This window comes from Pseudophryne corroboree, chromosome 6 (assembly GCF_028390025.1).
Source record: "Pseudophryne corroboree isolate aPseCor3 chromosome 6, aPseCor3.hap2, whole genome shotgun sequence".
NCBI lineage: Eukaryota > Metazoa > Chordata > Amphibia > Anura > Myobatrachidae > Pseudophryne > Pseudophryne corroboree.
This window is the reverse complement of record NC_086449.1, coordinates 358,028,796-358,043,206: the sequence shown is the minus strand read 5'-3', so window position 1 is coordinate 358,043,206 and position 14,411 is coordinate 358,028,796. Positions and strand designations below refer to the sequence as shown.

Below are 14,411 nucleotides of genomic sequence, written 5' to 3'. Positions count from 1 at the left end.
GTACTACAGACAAGTTGGAATAGTACCCCTTGTTTTGCAGATGAGGTGGAACTGGGACAATGATCTGGGTCCGTACCAGTTTTTGAATGGCGTCCTGTAAAGCTATACTTGCCTCTTGCGAAACTGATAAGCCTGATTTGAAGAATCTGTGAGGTGGGAGCTCCTGAAACTCCAGTATGTAGCCCTGGGAAATAAGATCAATGACCCAGGGATCCTGGCACGAATCTGTCCAGATGTGACTGAAAATTTTTAGTCAGGCTCCCACCCGCCAGTCTTCCATGCATCGCGGTCCACCGTCATGCTGAAGGCTTTGAGGAAGCAGAGCTTGAGCTCTGTTCCTGAGAACCGGCAGTTGCTGGCTTGCGTGGTTTACCTCTAGTTCCTCTGGTGGCTGTAGAAGAACCTCTGGATTTGCCCTTAAGCTTGGCAGTCCGAAAGGACTGTAGATTAGGTCCGGAGTAGGCCTTCCTGGCTGGGGGAGCTGCAGAAGGAAGATATGTGGACTTACCCGCAGTAGCTTTGGAGATCCATTTGTCCATCTCCAAATAAGGTCTCTCCTGTGAAGGGTAGGCCTTCCACGCCTTTCCTGGAGTCTGCTTCAGCAGTCCACTGGTTTAGCCATAATCCTCTGCGTGCTGACACTGCCATAGCAGTGGTGTGTGCATTAAGCAAGGATATTTCTTTTATGGCTTCCACAATAAATTTCGCAGAGTCCTGTAATATGTTGCAGGAGTAAAATAATCTCCCCCTGAGGCAAGGTATCTAACCCCTCAATTAGGTTACTCGACCATTTTGCGATGGCCTTAGTAATCCACCCACATGCTATAGTGGGTCTCTGGGCCACCCCAGCAGCTTTATACAAAGATTTGAGCATAGTCTCAATTCTGCGTTCTTTTAGGGAGGCTGCACCCGGGGCAGGCAATACAATTTTCCGTGACTGGATACTGATGCATCCACTATCGGTGGATTTTCCCATTTTTTCCTATCCTCAGGAGGAAAAGGAAAAGATGATATCAACCTTTTAGGGATCTGAAATTTCCTATCAGGATTAACCCACGGTTCTTCAAACAGGGTATTTAGTTCCTTTGACACAGGAAAAGTGGCTGAGGATTTCTTTTTTATATTAAAATAAGATTACTCAGTCTCCTCTGTCACCTTATCAGGGATATTCAGAACTTCTCTGATAGCTTCTATGAGAGCCTCTGTTCCCTGGGACAGAGTAGCCTCCCCCACCTCTGAGACCACCTCCCCCTCCTCCATGTCTGACCCCTCATCATCAGAGTCAGACTGCAGGATATGGGCCAAAGGATGTTTTTGCGGACAAATGGCAGGGGACTGAGACGTTGGTTTGGGTACTGACTCTTTTTTCATAAACTCAGTCATTGATTGTCTTAAGTATTGTGTCTCTTTCTCATTGCGGGACAATTTAGTAGAAATATTGTAAATCATTCCCCTAATGGAGTCCAGCCAAGCTGGCTCTGTCCCGCTAGCCTGGGAAGGTACACTGCACTGAGTACACTGTAGTGAACCCCCTGGAGAAGAGGACCACTGTACCTTATATGAAACACACTGATTGGGGTCGATTCAATTCGGCAACAGTTGAATAGCGCCGGGAGTTTGATCCCGGCGCTATTCAATACAGCGACGACTGACCCTCAATTGTCGGGAATTCTTCTCTCATCCCCGGGGATGAGAGAAGAAACCCGACAAAAGAGCTGCTGCGCGGCCGGCGCGAGACTGATTCTGTCGGGAATCAGCATCGCCGCGGGTAGTTAAGTCAGAGAATGCCCGTTCTCCCGACAAAACTACCTGTTAAGTCGGCGAGAACGGGCCATCGCCGACTTAACTGGAGCTGAATTGAATAGCGTCGGGAGCTAATTCCCGGCGTTATTCAACTGTTGCCGAATTGAATCTACCCCTTCGTCTGACAGACAGTGACAGCACACACACACAGGGACAGGTTAAATGCACAATTAACCCACAAAGAGCCCTTTCAGGGAGACACAGAGTTAATATGGAGCCAGCACACAGCGCCCTTACTGCTAATGCCAAGCTTAGCCGAGTCACAGACTGAGTACCCAGATTGGGGACTTAGTACACCAGTAAGCGCTCACCCCCTGCTATGACCCCCTGGTACCACTGAGGTAATCTGGAGGCTGTGCGTCCCTGTCAGTCAGCGTCTATGTCCACTGCATAGGGAAAATGGCACTGGTGAGCTGCTGGATCGCTCATAGTGGAGCCCCGCCCCTTCAATGGCGCGTGGTCTTCCTGCACTTTTTTGTACTGGCTGAGGTAATTTTGTGCCTAAAATGGAGTCGGCCCCCTTTTATGTCTGTAATACCAGTCTGGGTACTGTGTGCACATGCAGTGTACTGAGACTCAGAAGCCGTGCATCTTCACTGTGTACTGAGTCTGGAGACCCAGCCGCCCCCTGTAGAAGCCGTGCGTCTCCGTACCCTCGTGCCGCCATAATGGCCGGCGACCCGCTAACCGGGACGCTGGATTAGTACTCACCACTCTTCTATCTTCTGGCTCTGTTAGGGGTGGCGGCATGCTGCAGGTTGCAGGGTTCGACTAAGGTAGCATGCAGGGCCAGAATTCCTGGTAACACAACCCGGGTAGACCCTTTCATACCAAGCGGCTCAGAGCTGGGTCTATTTCTTTTTTACTACCTGTCTTTCTTAAAGGACACAGGGGTCTATTTACTAAGCCTTGGATGGAGATAAAGTGGACGTAGACAAAGTACCAGCCAATCAGCTTCTAACTGTCATTTTTCAAACCCAACCTGTGACACGGCAGTTAGGAGCTGATTGGCTGGTGCTTAATCTCCGTCTACTTTATCTCCATCCAAGGCTTAGTAAATAGACCCCTCAATTTCCTTAGCCGATTTCTTACTGAAAGTGCCAATTTCTGGCTGTCCTCTTACTGCTACCAAAGATTGTAAAAATCTCTCTGACTACATTCTACATTTCTGATACTGTATGGTCACACATAATAACTATGCTATAGTTTATTACCGCTGCATTCAATAAATCAGTGTAACTTTATTACATGCATGTAAGACCTGCATAAAGATGGCTCTTGTCCCTATTGTTTTAAAGTACATAGCTATAGGCAGCACATGATAATAGTGTAAATGGCTCTGAAGATAAATTGCTGTGCTAATAGATATCAGTGAATAAATATAATTTATAGGGGCAGGGTATTTCCAATCCCATAGGGTGGTTTTCCACCTCTGAGGTACTCTGGGGGGCAGATGTATTAACCTGGAGAAGGCATAAGGAAGTGATAAACCAGTGATATGTGCAAGGTGATAATGAACTAGCCAATCAGATCCTAACTGTTAATTTACATATGGGAGCTGATTGGCTGGTGTGTTTATCACCTTGCACATATCACTGGTTTATCACTTCCTTATGCCTTCTCCAGGTTAATACATCTGCCCCTGGGTCTGTTACATAACTTCCAGCTATCTCATCAGTGATGTCCTGCCTGGGGCTCTTCTGCTCTCCTGTGGATGCCGCTGATATGTATCTAGTGAAGAGTATATGTGGGAATAGAGCTTCCACTATAGGCCATGCAGAATGGCTGAGTGAGCTTTCTGATGTTCTTTAAACTCTTACATAGGGAACTCACTACATAGAAACCCCAACAAGGGATTCTTCACATCTCTTTTGTGAACAGCTTTTTCATAGACTAGTGCAGCTTCTCTTCTTTCATTCACAAAACAATCCATATATTTATATTTTTATAAAGGTTCACTCGTGAGGAGAGAATTGTAAATGATTCAGTACTTCATGCTAGTTTGACTATCTTACGCACAATATGACATGGGGACTGTATTTAAGGGTATACTGTTTGTGGATTTGATAACTTTTAATATATATATATATATATATATATATTTGTCAGTAGGTTTATTATACATGCAGCACGTTTTGGAATTTTTATTACATCTTTTGCATGAGGTGGAATTCATGGGAGCATTAATACAGTATATGTGTCATGAGTGAGATGCTATACCTGCCGTAAGTGTAGATTAGTTTGGGATTCAGGAATCATAAAATGACTTTTGGTCAGTGTACAGGTTGAGTTTCCCATATACAAAATGCTTGGGATCAGAAGTATTTTAGATTTCTGATTTTTCCGGATTTTTGGATATTTGCATACCATAATGAGATATCTTGGGGATGGGACCCAAGTGTAAACACAAAATGTATTTTTGTTTCTTATACACCTTATAAACACAGGTCATGGTATACAATATTCGTAAAAATGTTGTACATGAGCCATCAGAAAGCAATGGTTTCACTGTTTCAGTCTCTTGATTGTGGAATATTTGGATATCTGAATTTCGGATACAGGAGACTCTACCTGTAGTATATGTTTGGTCTGTGTTTTTGCACTCAGTTTTGTCTTCCTCCCCCCTAACAGGAGAGCTGTGCTCGGGTTCTTCTATTCCGTGGAGCAAGTAAAGAGATTCGGAACTTCAACAACCAAACGGCGTTCCAAGTAAGGACTCATTCATATTCAGTTCAGACGCAACCAGTGTTTTATACAATGCACGTGGTCTGTTTACTCTCTGCAGATACACTGCAGTGCAATCCGTTAATGATAGCTGCTATTATACTTTAATGTGCGGTATCAGTGCTGTATTATATTATTGTTTGCAATGGAAAAATAGTCATTAGAAAATATTATCATTTAATTATAAAGAAGGTATAAAGATATAATGAGTAACTACACGCAGAAAAGTCTTTGTAGGTAATTACATGATGGTTTTATTGCCTTAAAAATTGGAATATTTTGCAATTATACTAGCAACCTCTCAGAGCATTGGCAGTATCTCACTGTTACAATGTTACAAATAAGCAACATCTATCTATCTATCTATATCTATCTATCTATCTATCTATCTATCTATCTATCTATCTATCTATCTATCTTAATGGCTGATAGGGTTTGTGTAATAAATAGTTGTTGTGGTGTAAATGGAGTGTGGGGGTAACCCTGCAGGTTGTTACAAGGACAACAGTGCTGTCCCTGTGATGAGGAGATAATCTGTGTCTATCTAGATGATCCGGTATAAATCTGGATTACTGTCAGGCTGGTGTCAGAGCCCCACCCACACTGTAACCATCTGTTGGAGCACAACCACATATTTGACATATACTGTTTACATATGTGTCACAGCATAATTTGAGCAATATTTAATTATCAAGCAAATGCCATAGGGGCAGTTTTGCTTGATAATAAAGAGGATTGATAAGAGTAGATGTCATCTGTTTTTATTCTGAGGTCCCTACAAATATGCTTAAAAAAACACAACATATTTTCTATATCTACAATACTAACAACTGCTAGTTATACACTTAAACATGCATATTTATCCACACATCACAGTGTTACATTCATACTAGCAAACATTTTACTCTATCCAAGCAGGAAATGTGTAACAATGTAACAATGTTTTTACTTAAACTCGTGCCCTTTATTCACATCCATTTTATTCCAGCCCTGATTCCCTCACCCTGCACTGCCTAGCTCACTACCCTCCTCCATGTACTTATCTACTCAACTGCCTATATCTCCCTCAATGCATTCTCCTGCCTACCATACATCTGTATGCTCTCTTCCCAGCCTTTGCACACATTTACAAACGAGTCATATTCTTGTGTTTGAAAAATGACAGGAGCTGATTGACTGGAGCACCGTTTAACATATGTAGTGAGCAATAACAAGAATATCACTTGTTGTTAAATCTGCTGCTAAATGTACAAACCTTTACAAAAATTGTTCTGCAAAATACTTTCCATGTGAACAATTGGCTGCAAAACTAAGCACATTTTGCCAACGTAATTTGTCCTTGGGTGTTTCCAGTCTGACTCCTACCACACTGGGAAACAGAATGAACACAGAACACAGATAGTCACACAGATACATTCTGTGAAATGCAAATTTCTACAGGACATAGGGGGTCATTCCGAGTTGATCGCTCGCTAGCTAGTTTTAGCAGCCGTGCAAACGCTATGCCGCCGCCCACTGGTGAGTGTATTTTAGCTTAGCAAAAGTGTGAACGCATGTGCAACCGAGCTCTGCAAAAACATTTTGTGCAGTTTCAGAGTATCTCTGAACCTACTCAGCGCTTGCGATCACTTCAGCCTATTCGTGCCCGGATTTGACGTCATACACCTGCCCAGCGAACGTCCAGCCATGCCTGCGTTTTTTTCAGACACGCCTGCGTTTTTGCAAACACTCCCTGAAAACGGTCAGTTGACACCCAGTAACGCCCCCTTCCTGTCAATCTTCTTTCGGCCACCAGTGCGAAGGAAAACTTCGCTAGAACCTGAGCACAACCACAAAGAGCTTTGTACCCGTACGACGCACTTGCGCATTGCGGGGCATACGCATGTGCAGAAATGCAGTTTTTTCACCTGATCGCTGCGCTGTGAAAATTGGCAGCGAGCGATCAACTCGGAATGACCCCCATAGTGCCTAATTCAGAGTCGTTCGCAGCAGCAAATTTGTTAGCAGTTGGGCAAAACCATGAGCACTGCAGGGGAGGCAGATATCACATGTGCAGAGAGAGTTAGATTTGGGTGGGTTATGTTGTTTCTGTGCAGGGTAAATACTGGCTGCTTTATTTTTACACTGCAATTTAGATTTCAGATTGAAGACACCCCACCCAAATCTAACGCTCTCTGCACATGTTATATCTGCCCCCCCCCCCCCCTGCAGTGCACATGGTTTTGCCCAACTGCTAACAAATTTGAGGGAGGGGGTGATTCAGATCTGATCACTGCATCTCAATGGCACGCGCGTCGGACATCAACAAAGGGCATCGCCGGTCATCGACGGGATGGTGTGAAATATCCGATCGCATGGGACATTCGCAAGGTGATTGATAGGAGGAGGCCATTTGTGGGTGGTAACTGACCGTTTATTGGGAGTGTCTGGAAAAACGCAGGCGTGTCCAAGCGTTTTCAGGGAGGATGTCTGATGTCAGCTCCGGCCTCGATCAGCCTTTTCTCATCACGTTGTAGGAGTAAGTCCTGGGCAGCGCAGAGACTGCACAAAGTGGATTTTTGCTGCTCTGCGTACACATGGGATTGCACACTTGCACGGCAAATTTACATTCCCCCTGGAGGCGGCGACTATCCGAACGGCAAAGCTAGCAGCCCAGCAATCAGATCTGAATTACCCCCATAGTAACCTGGATTTACTGTGTAGTAAGAGACCTGCAAACTGGTTAGCAGGATGTTCAGCATTGTATTTGCAGTAGCTTCAGACTGCTACTAACCATAAGCATATGGATCTACCATAGAGACGTTTTTCTTAATCTCTCTGCTAAAAAGCTGCAGAATTTTAATAGAAATTTAATATTTTTGTAATTTAATGTGGATAAGCTCTCAAATTTTTTTTGGTAGAACCACATAGCTCCTTTGGAAAGTGCTACAGTATGGTTTTAATAAAGTGATTAGATGACCTCTGTAGGCAGAACATGCACATTACAATGATATAGGAGATGAGCTGTACAATTCAGTTAGGCAGGGTTATACAATGAGCTACCTAGAAAGCAGCAACAGCCACTATTCTTCTAAACCAATATCAATATACATGTTATTAATAAGCAGTGTCTGAATTAGACATAGATCCTGATGTTTGATTATTTTGCTAAAAACTTAAGTCTTAACATGTGTGACCAGCTGCTTAGTATAATGATTCATTTTGGCAGATTTCAATTTTTTGCAGCTATTTTCGGTGCTTGCTGAACCTCAGACATAAGCTGATTTCAGGACAGCTTGATACAAGTTGGCCAAAACAATCTTTACATGTGACCGTCTTAAGACTAGTGTCCAAAACGTGTTTTCAGACAATTACAAGGTGGATAGCATGTGTCCACTTATCTTTTGGTCTGGAAGTGAGATGATACAAATAGTTTAGAATAGATATTAGTCTTACAGTACATTGCCACTAGCTAGAGTATCAGTTGTCTCCCAGATTTGCAGACAATCCTATACTTTGTTTATATATTTAGGTGTTTCTTATAGACTTTTGCCTTAGTACACAATTCCGTACTTAGGCCCTCATTCCGAGTTGTTCGCTCGGTATTTTTCATCGCATCGCAGTGAAAATCCGCTTAGTACGCATGCGCAAAGTTCGCACTGCGACTGCGCCAAGTAACTTTACTATGAAGAAAGTATTTTTACTCACGGCTTTTTCTTCGCTCCGGCGAACGTAATGTGATTGACAGGAAATGGGTGTTACTGGGCGGAAACACGGCGTTTCAGGGGCGTGTGGCTGAAAACGCTACCGTTTCCGGAAAAAACGCAGGAGTGGCCGGAGAAACTGTGGGAGTGCCTGGGCGAACGCTGGGTGTGTTTGTGACGTCAACCAGGAACGACAAGCACTGAAATGATCGCACAGGCAGAGTAAGTCTGGAGCTACTCTGAAACTGCTAAGTAGTTAGTAATCGCAATATTGCGAATACATCGGTCGCAATTTTAAGAAGCTAAGATTCACTCCCAGTAGGCGGCGGCTTAGCGTGTGTAACTCTGCTAAATTCGCCTTGCGACCGATCAACTCGGAATGAGGGCCTTATTACTGTTTGTTTAGTTTTACTCTTTTCTGTTTTAGCAAAACTAAATTAGTTTCTTCCCCTCCTTTGCTTTCATTGTAGGTTGCTATTATTGCAGGAAATTTCGAACTTGCAGAAATTATCAAAACTCACAAAGAATCCGACATTGGTAAGTGACAAAAACATACCAAACAATGCAGAATACTTTGTTCCCTCTCCCATCCATTGCACACTTGGCTGAATGGCTACTCTTGGCTAGTATCTTCCTCTCTCTGTCTCTTACAAGTGCCTTTTCGGGAGACTCCAAGTTACACAAAGCGTCGACGTGTTGTGAGCTGTGTTGGTCTTTCATCCCCGCGCTTTCTGCAACGCTCCGCCAGTGATAACAACCTGAATTCAGATGGGGCTCATTACTCACCAGTGCCATCACTTCGTGGTCTACCCTCACAGCTGCTTTCCCAGGGGCCGGATACTTCTGGAGGGATAATGATAGGGGATAGCAGCCTAGCGAGCACTGCAAGTTCCCGGAGTACACACAGCCGCTCTCCCTCATTACATCGTGCAAGAGAAGAAAGGAATGGTGAAAGCCACACTTTGCGAAGGGGACGAGGAAAGAGCAGGTAAACACACAATGTATATTTAGAATACACTTTTTATAGAGTGTGGACTTGGGGTCAGCTACATCTGGAATAGTGCACACATTTTTACACTGTTGATGTTTAGGGTCACATGATTAGGATAACTCTCCTAAGCCAGGTAGCCTTTTTATCTCTTATAAAGTTTAACATGATCATTGTTTTACATAATTCTTACTCAAGTTGCATATCGAAGTAAAAAATCAGGTCAAAGCACAGACCCCTTTAATGTTAGGGCTTCACCTTTCCTTCATTAAATTTAGGGTTTTTTATTTATTTATTTATTTATTTATTTTACCACATACTGGCTTTATGATCTTCATTTAACTCCTCTAGCTACATTATATTACCAGGCAATGTAATATTAAGGCTGCATGTATTAAAACCATCACATTTTTGGATTTTCTCATTGTAAATGGTGTACTTGCACCAGATTTTTCATATTTAAATTGTTACTTGCAGCAATAGTTTATGTATTGTAATTCTAGAATATGAAAACTGTTTCCCATTGAAAGTATTGGATTACACTCTCTCAAGTACTGAGGTCTTTTTATCCTGGTCTGATCTCAGATGCAGCCTTTAAACTTTAACAAAGTTGCAGTTTCAGTATAAACTGTACTTATTATCATTGATTTGTAAGGAGCTACGGCGCTTGTCTATGTCAGACAGAGTGGAAAACAGATTATACAGAAAATGGGATGTGGTCTGTTGGGATCCTGGCAGTCAGAATGCCGATGACAGAATCCCGACAGCTGTCAGAATATCGACACAGGAGCCCGATGCCGGAATTCCGACAGTCAGCAAACCGACTCTCAGTATAGCGGGCGGGTTAGGGTTAGGGCCGGTGGGGAGTTTGTTAGGTTTAGGCACCACCCGGAGGAGGGGGTAGGGATAGGCTTTGTGTGTGTGTGCGGAGGGTAGGGGGATGTTATGGTTAGGCTGCAGGAAGGGGGGTTATGCACCACTTGGGCTGGGGTGGGGGTGGGAGTTAGGTTTAGGCACTAAGGGGGGAACGTGTACCAGTAGGATCAGCATAAGCATCAGTAGAACAAGCTTTCTGCTGCGGGGTACACTGGGCTCCACAAGGATAGACATTGGGGTGTAGAGTAGGATCTTGATCCGAGGCACCAACAGGCTCAAAGCTTTGACTGTTCCCAGAATGCACAGCGCCGCCTCCTCTATAACCCCGCCTCCCTGCACAGGAGCTCAGTTTTGTAGTTGGTGCTGCAGTAAGCAGGCACATAACAGAGGGGCTGCTCCAGGTAGCCCTAAGAAGAGCTTTTTTTGAAGAAAAAAGTGAAGACTTCAAGGGCAGCAGCGGTGGTAAATGTCAGAAGACATTCACTGTTGCAGCTCCAGCTCTCCCCAGCAGCGCTGTACACTCCCGAGCCCTGGTTGCCGGGTAACTACAGCAGGAGGCTCCGGTTTTCTTCACGTCAGGCACACACGACGGGGGCTCTCCGAGATCGCGTGACCGCGCTTCGGGAGGTGGTAAGTGGGTCCCGCTTGCGGGACCTGGTCTTTATCGTGATCCGGCGCGGTCAGTGGGAGGCGGGCCGCGCGCGCTGGCGGTGGACACTGTGGCAGTACAGGCGATCCCACTAGAACACCAGGGCATGGGTGCAGGTCAGGTTTTCTCTCTAAACCATTTTTCACTAGCCCACAGTACCCAGTGGTTTTGCCAGCAGGGGGATAAGGCTTAGACCTGAAGCCCCTCCCCCAGCCCCAGGGCGCTATTCCCCGCAAAAGTTCCCGCCCTGGAGCTGCATATCTGTCTCCCTCACTCCCTGTCAGTGTCTGGGCACCATTATCGCTCAGCTTCACTGTTACTGGGACTGCTTGGGCAAATCCTCCTATGTAAAGCCGCCTGGTTGTCAGTGCTGTGACTTTACATGACACTTAAGTATTCTACCTGCCTTTTTAGAGATTGCTAGTTAAGAAAGAGTGCATTTAGTCAGGGTTTTCTAGTACAATTACCCTGTGATATACATCCAGTTCTTACTGTGCAGTGTTATATCTATTGACTACATAGCTATATATATAAGCTAGTCCAGTGCAGTATTATTGTTAGTAATAACCTCTGCATTGTACAAACTGTGACTATCTGTGTGTGCATTAGATAGCTGAGTGGTGTCCATTTTGTGTCTTTCACTCAACTTGCTATCCCTATATTCTATAACCTGAGGGGGCTTGGTGCGTCAGGTTTTATATTGATATAGGATTTTCACAAAGATATACTTTAATACGTATTTTTCTCTATGATTTTAGTCACCATATCTCTCCTTTATCTCTGCTGGTGCTGACTACACTGCGCAGGGGTTTGGGTTTGGGATATTGTGCTTCTGCCAATTGTACTGTGTTACCTGATACTGCAAGTTATATCATGTCTGCTTCTGAGGGTAACGGTTCTGGGGCTGAACACACTGCCGGTGTTGCTGAAGCCACAGATCCCTATGAGGAGAATATAGCAGCTGTGGGCTCTGGTTCTGGGGGCTCCTTGCCCCCCAGTGGGACTGTGGCAACAGAGGTACATAATGATCCACCGTGGACCACTTTTTCCACGCTTCTACATACGCTAGTTAATAAACTAACACCCCCTATGGGACCCCCTATGCCGGTACAACCGTAAGTGGTCCCTGCAGCTAACCCGCCGTGGGCGGACGATTTATCTGCCCAATTGAAGAAGTTGAACCAGTCCCTGACTACTAAAAAGTCTAACCATCTTTCGCCTAAGTCCAAGGGGTCCTCTAAGCGAGCGCTTGTCTCCTCACAATCCACTGCTGTCACTGAGACCTCGTCTGATGAAGACGGCACTTACACTGACCCCACAGGTTCTGACTCGGATACGGCTGATGGGGAGTGTAGTTCACATGTGAATGTTCCTGATCTTTTGGAGGCTATTAAGTTAATTCTACAGATTACGGATGATCCCGGGCCATCCGTCCCTCCTAAGAAACCGGATAGGTTCAAGCGTCAGAAGGTGGTTAAACAAGTTTTACCTCACTCTGACCACCTAGTGTATATATACGTCAGGAACCCTGGGAAAACCCGGGTACGAAGTTTGTGCCTCAAAAGAAGATGGTGGTTTGCTATCCCCTCGCACCAGAGCTGTCTAAGAATTGGGAAACGCCTCCTCCAGTAGACTCGCATGTGGCTAGGATGGTGGTTTCCTCAGCTCTACCTGTCACTACCGTCACATCTCTAAAGGAGCCTACGGATAAACGTGTGAAGGGTTGTCTGAAAGCGATTTACACCCTCACGGGTGCTGCACAAAGGCCCACTATTGCAGCAACATGGGCTGCAGAGGCTATTGAAGCATGGACCTTGGAGTTAGAAGCTGAAATCTCTTCTGACCATGCTAGACAATGCTTTTCATATATTGTCAAAGCTTCTCGCTATATTAAAGAGGCGGCTTCTGATGCCGGTATCCTAGCAGCCAAGGCCTCTTCTACGTCAGTCCTGGCTCGTCGGATATTGTGGCTGAGATCCTGGTCTGTGGATCTGGACTCTAGAAAAACCCTGGAGGTACTCCCTTTCAAGGGAGATATTCTGTATGGGGAGGACTTAAATAAGATAGTGGCTGACTTGGCTACTGCCAAAACTGCCTGTCTGCCAAGTACCGCTCCTTCGGTGTCGAAGGCTAAAGGTACTTCCTTTCGCCCCTTTCGTCCTTCAAGTAAAGCAAAAGGTCAGGTGTACAACAAGCAGGCCCGTACTTCCAAGCCTGGTAAGCCGAAGCCCAAAAGAGCCTGGGCGGCCCGTCAGCCAGTTTCCAAGGCCGATAAGCCTGCCGTATGACGGGGCGGGCCTCCCCTGGGGGATCCCAGGGTGGGGGGCCGGCTTCTAGGGTATACCCAGGAATGGTTGAAGACCACTTCAGATGCCTGGGTACGGGAAGTTGTCACTCGAGGTTACGCCATAGCCTTCAAAAACCGACCCCCTCATCGATTTTGCCAGACAGATGTCCCGTTGGGTCAGACAAAGGCAAACACTCTGCATTCGGTGGTACAGACCCTCCTGGATACAGGAGTCGTAGTACAGGTGCCTCTTGCGCAGAGGGGCCGGGGGTACTATTCTCAGCTGTTTCTAGTCCCGAAACCGAATGGGTCCTCCCAGCCCATTCTCAACCTCAAGGCATTGAACAGGTTTGTGAAGGTTTCCAAGTTCCGTATGGAAACCCTATTGGACACTCACAACCAGAGGTTGTTCTTGTGTCAGGAGAAAGTCCTGAAGCTTCAGGACAGGATTCGTTGCTTCCTTTCTCGTCCGCAAGTGTCGATACATTCGGCGATGCAGGTGCTGAGCCTCATGGTATCAGCATTTGACATGGTGGAGTATGCTCAATTCCATTCTCGCCCCCTCCAGAGGCTGATTCTAGCCAAGTGGGACGGCCTGCCTCACCGGGTCAGGTCTCAAATGATCTCATTGACTCCGCAGGTCCGTCTGTCGCTGCTCTGGTGGCTCCAGGACCAACAATTGTGCAGGGGCCGTCCCTTCTGGATATCCAACTGGGTCTTGTTGACGACAGATGCCAGTCTAAGAGATTGGGGCGCGGTGCTGGAGCAACACTCCCTTCAGGGTCGGTGGACCAAGGAGGAGTCCCTCCTCTCAATCAACATTCTGGAATTGCGGGCAGTCTTCAGTGCATTGAACCTAGACCAGCATTTAATTCAGAACCGTCCTATTCAAGAGCAGTCGGACAACGCCACCACATTGGCTTACATAAATCCTCAAGGCCTCGAAGCCGTCTGGCAATGAAGGAAGTCTCACGGATTCTACATTGGGCGGAACGCCATCTACCGGTCATATTAGCAATCTTCATTTCGGGAGTCCTGAATTGGGAAGCGGACTTTCTCAGTCGTCAGGACGTACATGCCGGTGAGTGGGGCCTCCATCCAGAAGTGTTTCAACTCCTAGTGGAAAAGTGGGGTCTTCCAGACGTAGATCTGATGGTGTCTCGACACAATCACAAGGTTCCGGTCTTCGGAGCAAGGACAAGGGATCCTCAAGCAGCATTCGTGGATGCGCTGGCGGTGCCGTGGAGGTTTCGGCTGCCGTACGTGTTCCCTCCGGTGTCACTCCTGCCCAGGGTAATTCGGAAGTTCAAGCAAGAAAAAGGAATTCTGCTTCTCATAGCTCCAGCGTGGCCCAGACGGCACTGGTTCTCAGACCTGCAAGGCCTATCGTCAGAGCGTCCA

At 45.9% G+C, this 14,411-nt stretch overlaps 1 protein-coding gene across 4 annotated transcripts in view; it reads left to right on the top strand.

Moving 5' to 3' along the window:
- Positions 1-14,411, top strand: part of SHANK3 (SH3 and multiple ankyrin repeat domains 3) — a 691,108-nt gene that overhangs the window by 381,236 nt on the left and 295,461 nt on the right. For all 4 annotated transcript variants that reach the window (XM_063926631.1, XM_063926630.1, XM_063926632.1 and 1 more), the window contains exons 10-12: positions 4,435-4,512; positions 8,681-8,747; positions 8,865-9,198. In XM_063926631.1, coding sequence (XP_063782701.1) covers positions 4,435-4,512; positions 8,681-8,747; positions 8,865-9,198 — 479 coding nt within the window. The remainder of the gene's footprint in view (positions 1-4,434; positions 4,513-8,680; positions 8,748-8,864; positions 9,199-14,411) is intronic.